Genomic DNA, 24,017 nt, shown 5'->3' with positions numbered 1-24,017 from the left:
ACTGTCAGGAAATATTTCGGGGACAAGCTTAATGAAGTAATCACCAGCAGAAAATGACAAATTGTGCTTGGCCATGAATAGCGTAAAAAGAGATTCTGCTTTTGTTACCTGAAATAGACATGGTCAGTGTTGGATTAACAAAATTTTAACATTTTTCTGATCTAATACATGCATAATGCGAAAGTATATCACTTTCTATCTTTTGTATTTTAAAATATACATACTAGTCTAGGATCAGCAAATATAATGCTACATTTTAGGAGGCTTAAAGCTGGAAAAGAATATAGGCCAGCGCTGCATTACCTTGCATTCATTACTAATTTGTTTTGTTGTCCTGTTAGCTTACTCTCAAGATTTACCTGATCTATTTCCTCATTCCCTATTTAGAAAAATTCTGGTAGTTTGTTGGTCTTCTTGAGAGCTTCCTCGTGCTTGCTGTGCTTGACAGATTTTATGTGTCTTAAGACATCATTCCGTCCGCCATACTCAGTGCTAAAATTAGCTTTGCACCAGGTGCAATGACAGGACGATACATCCCAACTAGCCTTAGTGCTTGATGCAATGATCGGCCATTCTTTGATCTATTAGGTTTAAATTGTGATGCGTACTTGACTTCTTTGGACATGACTGAATCGTAGATCGTATCTCGTGATTTGAAAACAAGACAATGTCAAGGCCATAGGAAACACCCATCCAAAGGGCTATACATATAAATCTTTGCTTGGACCTAGGTGGCATGTAAGCCTACGAAAAAAAAATGTCCTGAAATGTTCGAGTGCCTAGTTCAAAGGCCATAAAATTACCGAACATTAATTCTATGCACGAAGCCATAAGAAAGTGTCTTTGGCAATACAGCGAGTCTTTCGTTATTATTAGATTACGTGCATCGCGTTAATGCTATGGCAGCTGATAATTAAATGGCTCGGTATTTTATCCTAGAGCACAAAACATAAATCCGGGAGTTTATCGGGAGATTTTATTTTTTCGGGAGGGTAATCTCAATTCAGGGAGGGTCTCGCAAAATCTGGGAGTGTTGACAGCTCTGAACTGGGGTCACCGAAGGTACTTCAGTAGATTCAGTTGGTGGTGGATTAGCGCGTTCGAAGCTGTCTTTTTCCACTTTTGGTGGTGTTGGCCTTTTTGAGACCATCGTGCCAGGACCGTGTATCTGGGTAGGAAACAGAATTTTCTCAAGTCTACTCTGTTGCGGCGAAAGAGAGATCCTTTCTCAGGCTGCACTACGTAAGACCTTTCGTCTAACCGCTGGGTGACCTGAGCACGGGTCCGCCCTCTTTAATCGAGAGCAGCTGGTTTCTGTACTATGATATCTCCATTTTCCAAAGGATCCAGATCTTGGGCATGGCTATCAAACTGAACTTGTCTTTGAGCAAGCATGGATCGAGTTTGCTTGGTGTCATTCATGTTAGGTTGTAACAATGAAGCAGTTGCAAGAAGGGTCGTCCTGCATCGGCGGCCAAACATTCGATGCGCTGGGCTTTCATCAAACCCCACCTGTAGCGTGTTGCGATAGGCTAGGAGTGCCAAGAATGCATCAACACCATCCTCATTTGCCTTTGTAATGAGCATATTTGCTATCTTCACGGCGGACTCAGCTTTGCCATTACCTTGAGGATGATGAGTACTGGATGTTTGATGACGAATGTTGTATTTCTTGGTAAATTTTTCAAAGATTTCAGATGTGAATTGAGGACCATTGTTGGAGACCAGCGTATCTGTCAGACCGTGTCGTGCCATGAGCTTTAGCTTTTTCACAGTGGTTTGTGCATCTTTGGACTCAATCCAATCTATCTCAATAAAATTGCTAAAATGGTCTACAGCAACTATGTATTCTGTTTCATTACATGTGAACAGGTCTGTCGATGCGATTAACCATGGTTGGTCTGCTAATTCGGTCTTCATCATCATTGCTGCTTGGTGCTATGCCTTTGGCAGATACATGTATCACAACTGGCTATGAAATCCTCAATTTCTGAAGACATTCCCCGCCAGTAAAGGCTTTCTCATGCACGTCTCAAAGTTGCTTTTATGCTTTGGTGTGATGAGTGAAGTTCTTGCTTCAGCTCGGCTCTGAGGGAGTTTGGGACAATCTCTCTCTCTCACCTTTGTATACCAGCCCGTCGTGAACTGCCATCTCATTTCGCATGAGATGATATGGCCTGGCTAATATACGTATTCACCTTTTCTTCTGGCCATCCGCGCATGATTTCTTTAACAGCCTGAAGTGTTTGGCATTTTGCTTATTGTTTGTTCAATTTCTCTCTCCAGAAACCCGCTATCGTGTCTGTCAGGGCAGCCACAGATTCTGTCATGCAGTTGATTGGCTTTTTCGGAAGCGCATCGTTGGTGGAGTCATTGGTTTTACCATGTCTACTCAGCATGTCGGCGATGTGCTGTCGTGAGCTGGGAAGATAGGTAACTGTGATGTGATATTGCTGCAGACGCATCTGTAGATTTTGCAATCGTTTAATAATATTCCTCAAGGATTTGAGAATTATTCTGTCCAATGGCTTATGGTCAGAGAGGACTGTGGTATGCCTACCATATGGGTATTGGTGGTATCTTTCCATCGCCCATGCCACGGCGAGTAGCTCTTTTTCGATAACTGCATACTTTGTCTCAGCATCTTTGAGCGATCTGCTGCTAAATTCTAACGGCTGGTCATTCTGGAGTAGGGCTACTCCAATGCTTTTATCACTGGCATCGCAGTGGACAGTCAATATCTTTGTTGGGTCGTAATATTGCAGCATTACTGGCTCGCCGTTATTAGTGCTTTTGCAAATGCTTTGGTTTGGGCATCAGTCCAGTTCCAGGTTTCTCCTTTGGTTGATTCTCGGAGGCATATGGCTATTGAGGCAAGGTTTTAGAGGAACCTGGATAACTAGTGCACAAATCCGAGAAAGCTTTTCAAATTTTTATTGGATCCGGCAGGAGGCCTTGATCTGTCACTATGTGGCCTAGAAATTTGACAGATTTTTTTGCAGTTGTATTTTGTCCGGGCTTAGCTTGATGTTTAACTCCTCAGATTGTTTCAGTAATGCTCTCATTTTCAAGTTATGGCTTGTCATAGCATCAACATCAGTGAGGCCGCAGCCTATCACCACAATGTCGACTGCAACAAATACTACACCTTCAATGTCATGAAGCATGTGGTGCAGTTGCTTTTTAAAGATTTTGGAGGAAACTTTCAGTCCAAAAAGCATCCTCAGCCAGGGGTACCAACCAAACGGAGTATTCATGCACGTGAGTGCGGCCGATTCATCATCAAGTTTTATATGCCAATATCCAGATTTCAAGTCTACGATTGAAAATAACCAAGCATGTTTGAACCTGGGTAAAACATCATCCAACATTGGTATGAGGTAAGATTCTCTTTGCAGCGCTTTGTTCATCCGGTGCGGGTCAATGCAGATTCGTAACGTGCCATTGGCTTTCTTAGCCACTACCATATTGCTTTCCCATGGTGTTGGAGTGTCCACTGGCACAGTTATTCCTTTTTGTACCATTTTCTCCAACTCAGTCTTCAGTTTCAGAATGAATAGGATGTGGTACCCTACAAACTGGTGATGCGTGCGGTTTTGTGTTTGGGGATATTTGCATGTTCTGTATCCTAGGGAGTTCCCCGAGTTCACCGTCAATTACGCTGAGAAACTCTTTATTTTTATTGAGAGCACCATCTGAGGCTACTGTATTGGCGTTCTCTTGATTGCTAGTGATCATGCCCATGCACGTTCGCAGGCCAAGTATTGGTGTCCTGTTCTCAAATACTACGTGAAACCGCCCTTGTAGTTCTTGTTGTTAGTAGGATTTTGTACCATCACTTTAGCTGTGCCCATGGAGGTCTGAGAGTCATTCGTCCATGACGCCAGAACTGTCCCATCCTGTACTATTGGGGTACCTTGTGATAGCATGTCATGCCTTAAAATGTTTACAGTCAAGCCATTGTCCACTTGAAACTTGATTTCCAAAGCAGATTTCACCACTACTAAGCGAGTCATAATTTTCTTAGCACTTGTTGAAGATGTTATCTGGTCAATTGATTTGTGGTCACTGTCGCCAGCAGTTATAACATGAGTAGAAGCCTGCCGCTTTTCAGCTTTTTTTTTATACATACTGCTTCGAATTGATTCAAAGCCTTGCAGTAGCTCCAGGTCTTCCCAAAGGCTTTGCAAGCTTCCTTTTTATGAGGTAGGATCCTACCACAATATTTGCAGTCTGACGACTTGGGGTTGTCATGCTTTCTTTCCGAGGTTCGTCGCGAACCTCTGTTTGATACTACATGTACGCTTACAGCTTCATCTGTTTGTATTTTCCTCAATGTAGTCGTTGCCCAGCGTAAAGTAGTAAAGTACATAATGATATGAAATAGTGATTGTTTAGAATTCATAGTTGGTTTGTCAGCAATGTGATGTAGCAGCATGTCGCAGTGTGGTAGTTACCCTACTCATAAGCTTATGCCTCATATTTATCTGGCTGTTGCCTGAGCCGAACACTCATCTTAGGGGTTGCCGTCATAGCTGATCTGACACTAACTCAGCGCCTCTCTGCATTTACAGTGGAGTCACTAACAGATTACTGCTGACCTGTGCTAACCATAATCTCCCTCTATCTCCCCCTAACTATTAGCAGGAAATACAGCTATTAGCTTTAATTAGCTTCGATTAGCTCTGACTAATGTGCTCTCCTGGCTATTATCTTTCACCATAATACGATTTTCACCACACATTGCTGGCAGATATTTTACCTTGGGATTGTTATCGTGGTTCATCTTCGTTCTCTCTTTTTAAAGCTCATTCTTAGCTTTAAACGTTTCATGATCTGGTAACTTTGGCGTTAGGCTATCAGGATGTACTGCCACAGTTGTCTTCAGCATCTGTCCCATAGGCAGTTCAGCGGGAGAGTATACTCCTAGCTGTGGTGATGCCCTGTAGGCAAGGAGAGCTATATATAGATATTTCTCCTTGCTGAGCAAAGTTTTTACTTTTGTAACCACTCTCTCAGCTGCACCATTGCCTTAAAGATGTAGTTGCGTCAAAATTTAAGTTGATCTTAAAAGAAAGCATTTTTTTTTCTCTATCAGTTGATATGTTGTTTGTTGTGTTACGCGATCGCATTGCCAAGATATTTGAAGATTAAAACCGAAAAAATCTGATCACCGTAAAAACGCTCAGGCCACAAAAACGTGCCCAGCCTCGCCAAAAATGATGTCACGCGTTTGGCAACCTCTCTCTATCTCTCGTATTCACATCGGCTATTTGCGATAAAAGTCTAGTCTTACGCGGCTCTATTGGCATATATCTTATTTTGTATTTGCTCGTGTTGGCTAGAATAAAATTTTAAATCCTGCTACAGATGCATTATTATGAATGTTTAAAAGGCCTCAAATATCGAAAATTGAAAGTTTGTTCTACTCACTTTCTCCAAATGTTGTGTAAACATTTGGGTACCGACTACCAATTCTACCGGTCTACGGTAATTCTGTCTAGTCACTTTATGTAGAACGCGGTCTTTGTATCAGCACAGTTCTGCAGCTACCCATATAAACGATATACAGCCTCCCATAAGCCCCGCCCACATTATGTCGCCTATTACCTATTGCCTACGTACTAGTTTCTTACTAGTTTCTTACTACTAGCAAGCCACCTCTTTGAAAAGAATATAGACAGGGATAGAGTTTTAAGGATGAGAAGTCTGCTGCAAACTGGATTTGAACTCACATTCTCCAGTTCTGCGGACACCCATATACCATATCCGATTCACTACAATATTCTGCAAATCATGTTTTGCATTATCTTCAACAATATTATTTTATTATATAATTTTTACAAGCAAAAATATTTTCATCTCGGCATAAAGCTTTTATTAAAAATATTCATCAAGTCGTGGCCACTCACATAGTATTAGCTGATACAATAAGACAAATTCATCTACTGCAACAAACTCAAACAAAACATCATCCAGCACGCATTCAAGTCTTGCTTTCTCCTTTATAGCAGTTTCCACACTGACAAAGCTTCTTCGGCTGGTGGGACGACATAAACATTCTGTAATCAGTAAAACAAGTAAATGTAAACAAAGTAGATGCAATAAATATGTCATTCATAGATATGTCATTCTAAAGCGTATCTATTGACAGCTTCCAAATTGGGAGTTAAATAGATTGCGAGTGTAATTTTAAAAACGAATAAACATTTAATAAAGGCACAAGTACGCCAAGCCAACGATTCGAAGCTTTGGTTCTGGAAATTAAAGATTTGCAATGATCAATCGATTTTACCCACTTCCTACGTGTGAAAATAATTTGTAATCATGACTCTAATTTACCAAAGAAAATTCGAAAAAAATATTATAGCTAGGTAAAACGGCAGATAAGCTATGAAACGATGATTGGAGATAGCAAAGAATTATCATTTTATTAATTAGTATATGTATTTATGACTATAAAAAATATTGCATTTACTAAAGTATAGAAGACTCTAAGTTAATTTACCTCCATTCTGTCTTCTTCTGCAGCAAAACGCTGCTGACGCCTGTCAGCTTTGGCCATAGGCTGTCTACTCTAATCTTTTACTAAACGTTGCTCAGATAACTCTGAGTAGCGGTCGCTCGAACTTGAAGCCATTTTAAAACTATGTATAACTTAGTAATTGTTGAAACGCGTTGAATCAGTAACGATGAGCATGAATTCTCTAGCGATGAGAATCTTCGAGATCACAGACAACGCGTTTTACGAGTGATAACATTTATTACGGTCTATATAAAAATTTCGCGATCGTGATTGGCTAACGAAGCGACCTCATATTTATCGCTCGTGGTTTCGTTTCAGAAAACAAACTAGTGACGTCACGAAATTGGCACCCGCTGGAACGTGAGCTTTTTAAAAGAGGGCCTCATTCAAACGCATATATCTCTGGACAGGGTTGGTCTACAAAGACAAAAATGGCATCAAATTGTAGCTGATGTTTTAGCCTTTTATGGGTCCTAATTTCATTTTTGACGCAACTACATCTTTAAGCATATCTTGGGCTACTTGGGACATGAGTGAATTCATATGCTTTTGAAAATTTCTGAAAGTCCTCAGATGATTACTGTGGTCCATTGTCAGATGCCAAGCAATCTGGAATACCATGCCTGGAAAATATACTTTTATGCGGTATATAACATTGTTTGATGTAGTATCTCTACCTAGCAAAGCTATCTCGGGGTATCTTGAATAACAATCTGTCACTATCAGGTAGTTGTTTCTCTCTAGCTGAAACAGGTCAGTGCTTAACATTTGCCAAGGGTGATCAGGTGTAGCAGAAGGTCTTAAGCGTTCATATGTGATATTATATTTGATTCTCTCTTACACACTGCACTATTAGCCATTTGTACCTCTATTGCCTTTGCCATAGACGGCCACCACAAACGGTTTCTACCCCTTACTTGGCGTTTAGTAATACCTAAATGTCCCTTGTGTATATCCTCAAGAACCTGACTCCTCTGAGATAAGGAAACCACCAATCTCATGCCCAGCATCAGCAGTCCCTTGCTCATAGCCAGTAATCCTCTCCTTTCAAAGTATGGCCCCAGGATTGTGCTGTGGATGAAAGGTGAACTGGCAACCCTGTTCAACATTGTGAATAACCTGTTTCAAGGTTTAGGCTTTCCTTTGTACCACTTTGAATTTTTCCAATCTGTCGCAGCTTCCATTCATATGCACACTATCCTGTATATAGCTCTCAATCACTTTTACTCATATTATATCACTCTGCTCTGGTTCCCTTGTGTTAAATCATGATAATGCATCTGCTGTCTTGTCAGTTCCACTCACATATTTGATGTCATGGTAAAATCTATGTAGTCGCAATTTAAAGCCTTGAATTTTGGAAAGCAGCTTATCTAAAAACTGATTACCAAACAAAAGGATGAGGGCTTTGTGATGTGTTTCAATCATCACATCCTTCATTCCTAAAATATACTGAGAAAATTTCCTTATTTTCCAGCACACTCCCAGTGCTTCATTTTCAGTAGCTGCATGACGTTGCTCAGTTTCACTAAGGGATCTACTAGTAGCCGCCACTAGCTTGCGGGTGCTGTCACCTTGAACTTGACTCAGAGTAGCTCCTAGTCCTTGATTGCTGGCAGCTGTGGTCACAAATGTGGACTTCTCCGTACTGTAGGGAGCAAGGATGCTTGGTTTACTAAACAGCTCTTTGACTTTTTGAAACGCACTCTCCTGCGCATGGCCTCAGTGCCATTCAATACCTGTCTTCAGCACAGCCCTCAAAGGGGCACTATTCTCAGCCAGCTTCTCTGAGAAGCGTGCATATTGGTTTGCAAGACCAAGGAAACTTACAACTCACAGAAGTGGGAAAGCTTATACCCTTCGTGGAAATGATATACCCAAGAAACTCCACACATTTTGACTTGTTCAGTGTCATACCGGCTGACTCGATTTCAGTCAAGACCAGCTCTAAACTTTTGTCATTTTTCTCTTGCGTTTCTCCAAATACGCACACATTGTCCATAAAAACCATCACTCCTACAATCCCGTTCAATATTCTATTCATTTCTGCTGAAAATATCTCCAGGGTGTTACAAAGGCCTTGGGGAAGCCTTTCATACATGTATCTCTCCTTATGAGTAAAAAAGTAGTCAACATTTTTTACTCTTGACTGAGTAGTATCTGAAAAAATCCACTGTTAGCATCAATTTTTGGAAACTTTACACCATTTCCCAGACTAGCAAGACTGCTCTCTACTGTGGCCATTGGATGACGTTCTTTCATCACAGACTTGTTGAGTTGGGTGATGTCTGTACAAATTCTAACATTGTCTTGGCCATTTTTGGTACAATGGCCATTGGCTTTTCTGCTCAGCAATGATGTCTTTTGATTCTCAACTACATATATATCTCCTTTTGTGGCAAATTTACCAGCTTGGATGCGGCATCTTATAACCCGTAAGCAATTTAATTGTGTTTTACCTGCACCGTATAATCTTTTAGTTAAAGGCTCCAATCTCCCTTTGAAGTGATTTGGTCCACAAACGCTTAGTGCAGCTTCAGGGTTCAATTTAAAGCTGGCTGTTTGCCCCTTCAAGCTTGTAATATTTACTTTCGAACTCGAGCATATGCGATGGCTTGCTCCATTCATCCAGACAAAGTGTGGGACATCTAACAACCTACAACAGCAACCTGCACGTACAAAAAGAAAGCTTGACATCGAAGAAGAATCTAACACAACAACTACTAAGGACAATCATACCGACCTTCTAATAGAAACACCTTTTTGTTCTACCTCCACATCCACCGAGGACGCCATAAGTATGTAAAAAGTATGAATGTGGGAACAGTTTTTTATTATTGTGAAAATATTGAAAAAACTATTTTTGTGTATGGCAGAATGATTGGGCTTTTTATCTGGCATAGTTATCTGTTTTAGAAGCGACAGTTTCCGGCATTGAGGCCAGTGCATCGATCTCTCTGACGAAGTTTTGGGAACTTAAAACGCTAAGGTAAATTTACGCCATGCCATAGTAGAATGTTTAGGTTTTTCCATTATCGATTTGGTTGCACGTCAGAATTTTGCTTTGAGAAATAGTCAGAAATTATTTCTTATTTGCTATTTTTAGAATGATACTGATGCCCTACTAACCAAAGAGCTGATATCAGCGATCCTGAGTCTAGAGCAGGATGATGATGATGAGTGTGGCAATGTCAGTTTGTTAAAGTCGACGTTCAAGAAAGCGAACAAACTCTTAGTTGAAAACCAGCTGAGGTTTCTGCAAGATATGCTGACAAGATATACTGAATTACTTGGACAGCAGAATATACTACCACCGCAGACATATTACACCTACCAGCATCTTCTGACACCATCCAACCCACACACACCACTCTCATTGTCATTACCTCCCCCCAAAACTCTCCTTATCATCATAGCTAAATATATAGCTAATATACATAATATATCTTACATTTTATATTATTATCTTATCATATTGTTACATGTATATTATTTTATAAACTGTATACGATAATTAAATTTAACATGTTTTGCGCATCAAAACCACAATTTCTTTATAAGCATAATTATTTATTAACTCGATTAACTGAGCCAAGGTCTGTTATTAAAGATTGCAAGGGTTATGCAAAAAATGTTTTTGTAATTTAAACTATGGTTTATTAGAGAATTAATTGATTCAGCAAAGAAGCATGCAAAAAATTATCGGTCATGATATATTATGAATGGCAATTAGAAATATTGTGTGAATCATAATTGTACAGGTATGGAAAAACTTGAAGAATGCAAGTGAGTTATGTGATCATGAGACAAATGACATGCTGTTGTTACTATTCGCGGTGTGCATCTACCTGGCCGCAACTGGCTGCGCGAGTTGCCTGCCAGCCTACAGAACCCTCTGAACTATTTATGTATCGACCCAAGTTTTCTCTTTGCTCTTTAGCATCATAGCTGTAATTGCATGTGGCTATGTGTGGAGGCGCATGGAGAGCTGGTTGGGCGTTGTCTTGAACCAGTGACCGCCAATCTCGGACGCATTCCATCATTGTTGAATGATTCCACAAAACCTGATGGAACATATTTTGTGTTCTCAGTTGAGAGTAGGTAATTATGCAAGCAGGTCGTAGCTTTTATTATTAACTCCACTAAGGTTAAGTCAGCCTTGATAGGGTGATGAAATATCCTCCATCTTGCGGATAAAATGCCGAAGGTGTTTTCAATTGTGCGGCAAGACCGAAATAGACGATAGTTAATTACCTGCTGCTCAGTTGTCAGGCTGTGACTACTATAGGGTTTCATGAGCCAGGTTTTTAAGGCAAATATTTTGTCACCCAGTATATAATACGAAGTGTCCACCCCACCAACATGTGCCGTCTCTGGCAGAGGAAGTCTGTTATTCTCCTACATGCCAGAAAGCTCACTCTGGGTGAAAATACTAGCATCATTGTCTTTGCCATAATGTCCTATGTCAACATATATAAACTTGTATTGTGCATCGCACATGGCCAGTAGTATATGGTACTGTGAAGGTTTTTGTAATTATAATACATGGAACTTCCAAACCTGGGACAGTGGGACACTCCAATCTCACATGCTTCCCTGTAACAAAATACAATGAAGGTTATGCAAGTTTGTGCTTTAATTCATGACAACATTGGCCTACTCTTAGTGCAGCCTAGACTCGATCCTATGGTTGCCGTTGAGTGCAAAGAGACCACCGCCTGAAGAAGTTGTCTGTTTGTAGACATAGTTTCTCAAAGCAGGAGTTTGAGTGTTGATAACATGTGCACTGTACAGCAAATCCCGAGTGAGCAGAACCATACAATACTCTCTGCTACAATGAGTGGTAAAAATATAGCATAAAGACAAAAATGAAAATGTTAAAAATCACTTTTAAAAAATTTGATTGTATAACATTTTTACCCTACAAATAGAGTGAAACTTGGATAACTCAAACTTCACGGGACTTGGCGAAAGTGTTCGAGTTATCAAAGCGTTCAAGTTATCAGAACACTGTCACAAGTGCATGTATTTATCAGTAAATACATGTACATAAACAAACTATATATAAATCAAAAGCATAGAGTGCTTGTTGCAAGTTAAAGGGCCTTGCATGTAAAGTTTTAAAAAAATTTATCAAAAAGTATACATAGATATTTTTCTATCACTTGAGATTTGTTTGTTGTTTTAAGCGATGTGACTGCCAGGACGTTCTCAGGGTAAAATTGGCAAAACTTGATCGCGGTTAAAAAGATCAGAATAAAGACATCTTTTTCTCCCGCATGTTTTAATCAAGATCAATTTTGCCGATTTTACTTGAAGTTTATCCGAAGGTTACCTCACTTTTCCTTGCTTTCGAAGGGCCATCGCAAAGCGGATGTTTGATAAAATTTGATTTTTTGCAAACCTATAGAAAAGTCATTAATGAAAATATTTTGCCGATGGTAATAATAACGACACCTAAGAACTACTAAAAATTGATGTTTATCTCTATGGCTTGGAATAAAGTGCTATTCTAAAGAGATAACCTGAGTTTATGATTACGATTCTATGTACCACTCGGGTGATTACAACCATCTCAGTAGCCGTTGGGCAAAAAACTGTTCGATTTAAGGATGCTAAGTTTGAGTTATATAAAGCAATTTATCATTGCGTGGGAACGGACCAAACAAATCCGTTCGAGTTAACCATGTGTTCGAGCTATTCGAAGGCGAGTTATCCGAGTTTGACTGTACCAGAATGGATAGTAACAAGGCTTGTTTGTTTATTCTGCTATTGCTGTAAATCAGGACTTTAAAAAGCTATTTGAGAAGAACTTATGTTTACTGTTTAGGGCGCCAGTCACATGAGGACCGTTTCATGTTTCTTCATATTCGCTAGCAATCTGATTCCACCCCTGCAGACAGGAAGGAAACTTTTAAGTCGCTTTAAGTTTATTCCATATGGACTCGCATGTGTCTCTGATGATCTTGGAGACAGCAGAGCGGCCCAGCTGAGAGTTGAAGGACTGTCTGTGCTGTGATCGACAGTAGCCAGGTAACACAGTGTTTCACCAGAGGTTTCTCCTCAGCAGAAACACCTTTTCGGAACTTACAGTACTTCGGTTGAATATCTTTTCTCATTAAAGTGAGCAGATGATCGAACCATTCAGGTGACATGCGAGTGTATGTACATGTACAACAACGAGAACATGTATTTTTGGTTACTCTGATTTCAAGCGAGTAACCAGCAATACATGTATTTACATAGCAAGTATTCTTTACATAGCAAGTATGAAAAGAAACTTTTAAGCTTGCATGGTACAACGGATCAAATCTGTCGTGTAATTGGGTGTGATCATGAAACTCCGATTACTGGCTCATATCACTAGTGGGCTGAAAGTTAGATCTCACAAACGTAACGATAATGGGTGGTGGCAGTTTTTGTCGTAAAGAGTTTGATGATAAATCACGCCTGAATTGTTTTGCTTGATTTATTGCTATACTCTACTCGTTGAACTAGCAGGAATCAGACACACTGCGAGAATTTTTTTATACTGATTCGTTTTGTTTATGATAATATTATTGTTATGTATATTTACTCTCCAAAAAACATTTCACGGTCTTCATTGCGTGATGTATGATAGATTGTGTGAAACTGTCCTTCTTGATCCCTTTTCTTCCAGGCTGGACGCACCCACCATCTTCTTTTATTCCTCCTTCAGGTGTAAAGCTCTGCTGCTTGCTGCTGTTGTCTAAGTCGGTTTCTTTGTCTGAGCAATGCTAGGACAAGTACTTTTCTTAGTTCAAATTTTTTATCCATCTTCAACAAAAGCGATCACTCGATGCGCGTGGTACTAGCTTCTGCTACTAAACTGAAACGCGAAAGTTTACGTTCGTCTCAATGGTCTGTTATTAATTAGGCCACGCCCATCGCTGACGCTTTGGTGACTGCATTATATACGAGAACGTAATGTCGACAACTGTTCCCTGATAAAAACCCAGATGGGTTTATGCTAGTGTGAACATTGTCATCATCGACAATCACCGAAGTATTGTGGCATCAACGTCGCGATAATGTGAACCAGCGTCTAGTTTCCTATTGTTCTTACTGTGGGGTGAAAGTCACATTTTTTAACATGACTGCCATTTCCTGCACTCGAATCGCCTTGACAACGTTCTCTAAAGTGAGCTTCTCATCTGGCTCTGTCATTAGCTTATCACGAAGCTTCGCATCATTCACTCCAAAAAGTAGCTTATCTTTGATGAGCAAATCCTTTTGCGTTTCAAACAGACACCCTTCAGCTAGCTTCTTCAGCCTCATAAGATATACACCACATGACTCACCTGACTGAGTGCAGCCGTGGAATTAAAATCTACTGACTATAGTTCCAGACCTTGGATTACAATAATCTTGAAATTTCTTTAACACATATTTTACCTTCTTTCCCTATCTCGTGAATCAGACTATTTTCATCAAGGTCAGTTGTTAATTCCAGCTGTGAATATACCCTCTCTTTGCAGCTTCACCTCCCACGTGTCTGAACAAGGCAAGCTTTCTTTTTTCCCCAGCCTTGATTGTTGCCACCAAATCTATGGTCAGCAAATAATCTTTAAATGATCTGGACTATCTTCTGCACTCTTCAGAGAGATCATCAGCACTCAGCTCTAAGCCGTGTGGAAGCAAAACACCTTGCATGACACCCAGAAACAAGTTCGGACCTCTGCCACCATGTTGTATTACACAGATGGAGAGGATGGCTCAGATTACTACGAGAGCTATATAAGATTGTTTTTCAAAACATAATTTTTGTAATCAACCGAAAGCGCGTGTTAATCCTGAGACATGAATATAATGTGATCGTTATTGCAAGAGTTGTCTCCTCTTAATGAAAACACAATCATAAGAGGATAGCTCTTATTTGTACCAATGTTACTACAACAAAAAGACTATACCCAGTGTCACAGAAAGCTTATAGAGAAACGACCTATTAAAAATGATAGAGATCAACTTGTTCTGATGCCATATTACTCCTAAAGCCACTTGATAGATTTAATCAGATTATCCTTGTTACTAGAGGTAAAGATGCCCCGATTCTAATTTCACCAGCCGATTCAGATACCGATTTGATATACCGATTCTTATTGAAAAATAATCCGATTCAGATACTGATTCAGATCTTTTGTGTTGCATAGATAATTGTTAATTTTATTTTGCAAATATAAATATAATGCAAAGAAAATATAAATATTAATGTATTTATTTGTTTGTATTTATGGAAAAAAGATATACATGTATATATATTCACATACTGCCGTACCGTGCATCTAGTAACAAAACAGTCCGTGTTTCTTGAAATTTGTTATTAATAATGGCAATTACTGTTAGTGGAACATCTTTCTCTGTGATAATGAAATCTCTCTTCTACTGCTGAACAAACTGCTGCGCCTGTACAAGTTTAGAGCAAATAAATGTTTCTTTTAATTACCATTAGTGATTCAATTCTCTCAGTGAGACATCTTTATCTTTTATCACTATCGATGTAGCCAGTCGTACTGAAGAAGGACTCACTTGCCACAGATGATGGAGGACAGGCTAAATACCGATAAGCCACGGAGGTTATTTTATGCGATACAAACGATACATCATATTGTCAAAATCAAGGAAGAGATAGATACTGTAACTTTATGCATCGACTGCTCAAATTACTTTCGTAATGCTAGTAAATAGAAACATTACACCGCATTCTTGTTTCTCATCATTGTTCTCTTGTTCATGATTGGCTGCAATAAATCATAAAAGATTCCTCAGCTGTGTGGATGTTTATTAGGTTATAGGCATGAAATAGATTGTGTGACAGGCCCAGAATTCATTAGGTAAAAGTAAGGAACTTGCAGCTGATGATTTTTATTAGTTTAGCAGGCTAAAATACGATTTCTGCTAAACAGTTAATCTGTAAAAAGTATCTGAAGTTTCTGATTTTTTAAGAAAAGATCCGTCGATACCAACTCAGATACTTAACACCCATATCGGTACCGATACCCTCCGATATTAAAATCGGGGCAGCTCTACTTGTTACAGATACCGATGGCATACACAACATGTAGTGGGAGACAAGGCGGCGCAATCGGCACCTCAAAGATCTTGTGTGATAAATACTCAGCAGCTGAAGGTTAACGCTGAAATTTCTACATCGTAGACTATATTCTTCATTTTAACATGCACTTTCAATCTTTTATATACTCTTATAAATATTTTAACATAGTAGGCCCTATATAATTTTCATAAAAGAATGAAAGAGGGTAGGCCTATATAGACAAGGCTTGAACTTTAATGACTGCTTTATTAAACCGGTGTAGAGAATTTTCTGCCATTATTTTTGTGTATGACTGGAAGTGCATGTGCATTCCAGTACCTGCGTATGACTGTGTATACTTTACCGCTTTAATATAAATTATCTTGGCATGTAAGTTTTGGAATCATTAGATTGTAATATTCAATTGCCAAGTTATAACCGGTTAACTAATATAGAAACTGATTTATTCATTCTAGATAGGATAGAGAAGTTCCATTGCTAAACAGTGTATCTACAATCTACATTATATTAATCAGAATCATGCTATTCTGAAAAAAAAAACAAAAAGTTAATGGTGCAAACTATTGATATTTTTGAAAGTTTTATATGATAAGGATCAGGTTCACACATTTGTTTAAATGTACCAACAAGCGAAAGATGTTACACATTTATTAAAATAAATAGAACAAATATTGTATGTACTTATTTTCATACCATAATTAGCAAAAGAGTATATGTTAGTTGAGTAGATATTCACTAATGAGGGTTCAAATATACTATAGCAGAGCCAGCGATAGTATAATTCATCAATCAGGGTAGGTTAGTGAGTCAAGAATGCACTTCAAGGTGGTTAAAAAGTTGGTACTTCTATGTAGTCATATACATGTATTAGAGTGGAAGGAATTCCAGGCTCTTGCTATCTGATAAGCGACCTGTCAATCTTCACAAGTAGTCGAAGAAGGAAGTGAAAAAGAATGTAGTGATCGTCTAATTGCGCAAGCTGGCGCGAATGTGTAGATTTAACAAACTGGCCAGATTTCAAATTATGGAAAAACATGCAAATCCAAATAGTTGGGCGGCTATTGATACATTAATCTCAGCAGCTTCTGAAAAATAACCATCTCATTTAGGTGAATATTTGGTACAAGTTTTAATACAAAACAAAATTCTACTGTAGATAAAAAAGTAATTTGACCAGATTAATGTGGATGTCAGCAAATAAGTAGATGCCAAAAAATGAGACCTATGTTCCAAATAAATCTGCTCTCAGATTAACTATGTGGACTGAGGGGATTCACCTCACTGCCTTGAGGTACACAACACAACCTGAGGAGGTTATTACTTTTGAGTACTTATGTGGGCATACGCTTCATTGATTTTTAACTGAAGTATTGATGATGTTTAGTATTAATAGCAATACTTCAGTTAAATGATATACTTAAGTTAAATACCTTCATTAAAGCATTAACTGCAGTAGCATTTATGCACACATACTATCAATAGCAATAAAACAACTTTGAAAACATTTTATTACATATCTAATTAAAAACCAGGCAAAAGGTTGGGTTACATCAAGCATCACACCTAGTTTATACACGTTTTAACAGATATGTAAAGACTTATTAGTCCGAAATTGTCACTTTTCTGTTCGCTGTGTTGCCCATTAGTCTAAAGTTATCGCCTTTTGAACCAAAAGTATTGCCTAACCGTCTGTCGCCTAACCATCCATATACCGATTTATTTGAACAACCTGTGAGCAAACAACTCCTCGTAAATTCAAGGGGTGGACCCAGGTGATTTTGTTCTTTGTGCGCGTCAGCAAAACAAAAAAGATGTTGCTATGCAGCACCAAGTTGCTACAATGGCACACCAACCTCCCATATGCCATCAACCTTCACCACCATGGCGATCCATGCCCTCGACAGAATTCTGTCACCAATCTCATGGTTGTCTCTGATGCTGACCTGTAACCTAACCAAATAAGCAGCTTCGCTGCTATACACACAGAATTCCTGTCAGCAAAGGCATGACAACTCAGTAGTTCAGGTAACTTGCTCTCCTCACTGACACTTCTAACGCTTAGCGCAGGTTCACCCATTTATATAGCGAGACCTGTTAGATAGTCCTTAGGCTTTACTGCGAACAGCCAGCTTTTCAAAGGCCCTGACTTTACACGGAAGCCATTCCCTGCATTACCGGCTAATCGCTGGAAAGTCTTGGATATCCACATAACATTCCACAGTGTGATGTAATGGGCTGGCTAATAGCGCTATTTTTTGAACATCTGCATAACGCTGTATATTTACACGCATAACTCTCCCTGGGTGCAAAACTTTAGTGATATAAAACAATTTATAGTTATTAATGAGCTTTTTACGCTAGTTTAATTGTGCTCACATAAAATATTGAAAAACTTAGAAACTTATTCTTAGAGCTGCTACCTGCTATTTTGATACGAAATAATAAAAAGGGATCTGCGTATGCAAGAATGAACTTTTAATAATAATAAACTAAATAAATGTAAAATTTGAAACATCTCAACAACACACTGAGCAAATGTATTACCTATTACATGCATAAAAAATATCATAACTCTGATTCTCCCACAACATGCCTACAAAAAATTGTTGATCAAGTCATATGGCAAATTGAACCACCAAATAAATATTTCCCATTTCCACAGAGTAAAAAAAGGTTGAAAAGACAACTCTACTATAGAAACAAGCAAAACCTGAGAAAAAATTAATGTGAAGGAATGTAGATTTATATAAAAGCGGAACAACACTTTTATAAATATCAGTTTGAAATTTAAGAAATTTAAAAACTAACACCACTGAACCATAACAGGAATAATGAAATAGTGGAAGAAAAAAAAATGTTTGCAAATGAAAAGCTGCATTATCGTGGCTGCAGCTCGAGGCATTAGGACTGTAAATGGGGGCACTCAAACGGAAGAGAGGTACACACTCAGACTAGAGGTGCGTACTCAGACTAAAGGTGCGTTTGCTGTGCGGCTGAGCTCAGTGATTTTTGTTTTTTCAAAATCTGAGTTGTCCGTTCTCTTAACTTTTCAGCATTCTCTTCATCTTCATCCTCTTGGAGCTGCTGTTTGGCGAACTGGAGGAATACCTAAACAACAGAAAGCTAATGCATTTGACGGATAAAGAAGGGTCTAAAAATATTAAGTGTTTACATCAAGAAAGATAACATGGCACATTGAAATGCACTATTGATCAGTACCAGTAGTACGGGCACTAGCTTCAAGTCATCATTCCAGACATGATTTCCACCGAAAGTGTCAAGGAAATGCTTATAAAATATTTTTAAGAAAAGTCTATAACTACTAAGACTTCAATAATGATAGACAAGTTTAAATCAGCGAGTTATACTTTAAAAAAAAGTAAAGGAGAGAATTGTTGAGGTAGAGTAGAAATGCAACATGGTAATTATTTTCATATTAAAATAGAATCAATTGACAAACATGTATTAAATTGACATAGTGTATAAAAAGATTGACCTGCTCCAGGGTTGACTGAGAGAAACTGTATTCCTCTATCTTCAAACTTTCTTTATCTGAAAAATGAGGAAATGAAGATGAATTTTGATTCTTCCCATAATGCATAGTGTTGCTATGACGCAACTTGCATTACAAAAGAAAATAACTAGACTTGCCTGGATAAGTAAACAGAAAAGTAAAGTATGTACAGTATATACAGTAGTAGGCAAAATTGAAGTTGTGCAATGTGTCACTGGGCTGAGTTGATATTCTAAGCCTAGTTCACTTTGCACGACATTTGAACACAGCGCTGATAGAAAACTGACAGGACCTTAATGTGAACCTTGGCTTGGTAGATATTTGCCTGTCATACAATGCAAACAGGCATGTTTCACTTGGTCAAACCTTCCGGCCTCGCCTGACCAATGTGAACTGTGGTGACACCTCCGTTTGTGAGGTCGCAATATACTTGCTAATTTAAGACAAATTTCAAATGCTAGAAAATATAGTTACAAACAATGCATTTTTATAAATTAAATATTTTGTGTACTTCGTTGTCTAGTGAAAATTATTTGATTATGAAAAGTTTAAAAGGCAGAGAAAGTATGATCAATGACACTCTACATTTGACCTACATTACCCACTCTACATTACATACACCTCCGTTTGTATCATGATTTCACAACGATGTACACAATATTGATAAGTGAGACTGAACACCATTGATTACTTGTTCTTACTACAATGCAGTTATCTTGGTCAATTTAAAATTAGCTTGAGTAGCAGAGTTGATAGAAGTTTGTTTCTAGTCATTGTACATATTTAAAAATGTCTTGGCCGATCAAAAATGTCTTTCAATTATTGTAATTTCAGATTTTATACCCGTCATCGATGACAAAAATTTTGATTATTTGCTTAATTTGAACAGAAGCAGGTTAAACATTAGCAGTGTAGAATACACCTTAGAATACAAGCCTGACAATTGCCAAACAATGACAGAATGAAGGTATTCGAAGGATCACTGCAGGATTTTGCTTACTCTCTTCAATAGGGCCAAAAACTTGGCCAGGAGAGGAGACAACTTTTGCCGGCATAGCATACTGAATCCTATCAGCAAATTCTTCTATCACGACAGACTCGTGAAACGTCTGTTCTACAAATGCTTTAAGTCGATCCATGTCACCTTGAGAGTCAGCAGAGTCTTGCAACTTAACCTCAAGGTGATATCCGTCCCCAAACTTATCCTTGAGATGCTGAGCTGACCCGAGGCATCTAAAAAGGAAACAATGCAGTAGGAGTGCCGAGTTACAACTATGCAAATGAGATTAGGCAGTAGTTGACTAAGCATAAATTGTTGAGCAAGCATTAAGTTTTAAAAACAAGGAATACGTAGGGTGACCCGATTTAAATAATTCCAAGATGACAAAAAAGAGCAAATAAATAAGAAAAGTGAAGGTGGCACAACAGATAAGAATGATGAAACAGAAATGTGTGAGAAAAGGGCTCCAACAAAATGCAAAAGTTAGCAATATGTTAAGAAAAGGTGCAGTTGAAAGTAAAATGTGACATTAAAGAGGTGATAGAACAAAGATACAAGGTGGTAGAAGTGAAAGTATGAGAAACACAGAAGGAAGCAGACAGCCAATAGAAGTAGAGGTGATAAAAGGAGAGGCATAATTGATAGATAAGAGAGCATGGCTGATGAAAGTGAACGTACAGATAAGGGAAAAGTGTAAGAAGGATAGAAGGAAGGGGCACAGGTAATAAAGAAGAAGGTTTGGTTGATAAAAGAAAAAGTGCCTGTGGATACATAAAAACCTTTGAATAATCAAAACAAAGGTACAAGTGATAATAGTGGTCAAAAAAGATCCTTGACAGAACAAACATGAATGATACACAGCGGATTAAAGGTGATACACAGAATATTACAGGTGATACACAGAAGGTTGCAGGTGATACACAGAAGGTTGCAGGTGATACACAGAAGGTTGCAGGTGATACACAGAAGGTTACAGATGATACACAAAAGGTTACAGGTGATACACAGAAGGTTACAGGTGATACACAGAAGGTTGCAGGTGATACACAGAAGGTTGCAGGTGATACACAGAAGGTTGCAGGTGATACACAGAAAGTTGCAGGTGATACACAGAAGGTTACAGATGATACACAAAAGGTTACAGGTGATATACAGAATGTTGCAGGCAATCCACAGAAGGTTGCAAGTGATACACAGAAGGTTGCAGGTGATACACAGAAGGTTACAGATGATACACAAAAGGTTACAGGTGATATACAGAATGTTGCAGGCAATCCACAGAAGGTTGCAAGTGATACACAGAAGGTTACAGGTGATACACAGAAGTTTAGAGGTGATAAAAGAAAAGCAAGCTGATGAGCAAACTCACTCCAAGGCACCATTGACCATGATTCCGATTCTTGTGCAAAGAGCATCTGCTTCCTCCATGTAGTGAGTCGTGAGAATAGCAGACCTGCTATGTCCATTGAAAGAAGACCTGATCGTATCCCAGAGAAACCTTTTAGATGATGGATCCAGACCGGTGGACGGTTCGTCAAGCAGAACTAGTCTTGGCCAACCCAATAGCGCAAGGGCAAAGCTAACCTGCACAAAACAAACCTAGCAAAGTAGACCCCCACTTGCAACTGTTCTGCAACTCGTGTACATTGAAGCGCAGATGTTACAAGCTGCACATGTATGTATCATATAATCACCTTGTGAGGTATTACAAGTTAAACATATATGTATCATATACTCACATTATGAGGCATTGCGAGTTGCCCATATACGTGTCATATACTCACATTGTGAAGTATTACGAGTTGAACATATATGTATCATATACTCACATTGTGAGGTGTTACAGTTGCACATATATGATATATCATATACTCACATTGTGAGGTATTACAAGTTGCACATATATGTATCATATACTTACATTATGAGGTGTTATGAGTTGCACATAAACTTATATGAATCATATTCTCACATTACGTAATTTTGAAAATGTAAGCAATGAAAATGATGCATCTGAACAAATCAAGTAAAACTAATGGGTTGCCTGTAGTATATGCTCGGTCCCAATAATGCCACCAAATAATTTTGCATTCCCTCACCTTTCTCTGAGTTCCACCTGATAAGTTTTTAGTAAACTTATCTCTGTGCTCCTCTATCTTCAACATCTTTATGTAACTGCAGAATAAGGTTTGTGTCGAGGTAATGTATGAATAGACGGGAGGCTAAGATTGCGAGCTATACAAAATGAAAGCCATGCCGATTTTATGGTTAACTCTATCAAATACCTATGGAATATGGATACTCACTAGTTAGCGGCTGCCTTAGCCTGGCTTTCACTAAGACCTGATGAAATGCCTATAAATATCATCAACTCATTCGGTGTGACATCTGGCCAGAGAGCATCAAACTGCGGGCAGTAGCCGATGATTTCAAACGCTTCGGAGAGGGCTGAGTGGACCTCAATGTTATCAACCATCACCTGAGTAAAACAAAAGCTGAAATGAGCATTAGACAGACAACTCTCAACTCATCCCTCATGTCATTATATCTGTGCAAAATTTTAATCAACACATCGTTAACTGCTTGTGACAACCGCAGCAATAAAAGAAGCACACACTGGCGACACATTACAAGCACTTGTAACAGAACGATGAATCCTTCCTATGAGATATGACGATGCCAACCTGTCCTGCTGTGGGGGCATGCTCAGCTATGATCATGTTGAGTACAGTGGTTTTTCCTGCACCATTCGGGCCAAGCAATCCAAAAACTTCCCCTTCCTCCACATGGAACGTCATGTTTCTCACAGCCACCTTGTCACTCTTTTGCTTGCCTCGAACAAACTCCTTGCGTAGTCTACTGGCCTTCATAACGACATCCTGCAGTAGGATATGAAATACAGTAGACTTGTTTTATAGCATCAACAGAGGTGAAATTTCATGCTGATTGATTTGGTCTCAAAGCCTTTTTAATAGGCCTTTTGGTTCAAAATGTATGACAGCCTATATGCGCCATTGTTGAATATTCAGTTTTACCGAATATATAATTGTCCCAGAAAAAAAATTAATTGAGTAGCCAAAGTTAAGAAATGTGCTAGTCAATTGGCACGCACAATTCCTTGAATAATAAATTACAAAAATTCATTAACTGCTCGACAAACACATTTTTGGTAAGTTTAGGATTGTTGAACAGCAAACACAAATCACAAGAAACTGTACTTAATGATCACAAAGCAAGAAATTACGAATTGTCTTCTCTTTCTTTTTAAACATCCAGAAAGGAGGAGACAAGTCATGTTGTATTTTACAGCTGCCTATCAAGCATTACTAATACTTTTCTAAAGAAATATTTTAATAATAATTTTGTTTGATTCATCTACGAGCAAAAAAAAAGAAACCCTGTTGACATGAAAAACAATTCAACATAAAACCCCTTTTATATCCGCCAGCCTTGTTGCAAATACGACTAGGCTCACCTGTGACGTATCCTGCCAGATTTGATGCACCTTTTCCCGCTCAACTGCAACATCATTATCCTCTTCAGAAATCACATCAACATTATGTGCCATCGGATTGTAGCGACTGAGATTGTTTGCAAAGCATTTAAACACATCCGATATTTGCCCTTCAGTCACTTTAATCTCCCCGATTCTCAGAAATACGAAAAGCAGAAAAATCCAGATGAGACCCTGAAATGCATGGCGATGATTATACGGCCTTACAGGTCAACTATATGAAGTTTAGTCACTGAGGATAGCATTCACTACCAAACTAGAGCAGTCTATATTCAGAAGGTTGATCACAAGGCAGAACCAGATTAGTATTGGACTATTAGATTACCAAATTATAAAACATTTTTGTTCAACTAACTCAATAGTTCCTGATTTCTATCTTCTCACTTGTCT

The 24,017-nt window shown here is 38.7% G+C and overlaps 1 protein-coding gene across 2 annotated transcripts in view; it reads right to left on the bottom strand.

Moving 5' to 3' along the window:
- Positions 1-18,059: 18,059 nt before the first annotated feature.
- LOC137398005 (cholesterol transporter ABCA5-like) overlaps positions 18,060-24,017 on the bottom strand; it is a 37,437-nt gene continuing 31,479 nt past the window's right edge. For both annotated transcript variants that reach the window (XM_068084106.1, XM_068084113.1), the window contains 8 exons: positions 23,589-23,801; positions 22,798-22,992; positions 22,420-22,592; positions 22,213-22,288; positions 21,483-21,697; positions 20,114-20,346; positions 19,096-19,151; positions 18,060-18,707 (listed from right to left, as the gene is read on the bottom strand). In XM_068084106.1, coding sequence (XP_067940207.1) covers positions 18,570-18,707; positions 19,096-19,151; positions 20,114-20,346; positions 21,483-21,697; positions 22,213-22,288; positions 22,420-22,592; positions 22,798-22,992; positions 23,589-23,801 — 1,299 coding nt within the window. In that variant the 3' untranslated portion in view covers positions 18,060-18,569. The remainder of the gene's footprint in view (positions 18,708-19,095; positions 19,152-20,113; positions 20,347-21,482; positions 21,698-22,212; positions 22,289-22,419; positions 22,593-22,797; positions 22,993-23,588; positions 23,802-24,017) is intronic.

This window comes from Watersipora subatra, chromosome 1, assembly GCF_963576615.1.
Source record: "Watersipora subatra chromosome 1, tzWatSuba1.1, whole genome shotgun sequence".
NCBI classification, from domain to species: domain Eukaryota; kingdom Metazoa; phylum Bryozoa; class Gymnolaemata; order Cheilostomatida; family Watersiporidae; genus Watersipora; species Watersipora subatra.
Note: the sequence above shows the minus strand (reverse complement) of the source record. Positions and strands in the feature narration are given on the sequence as shown.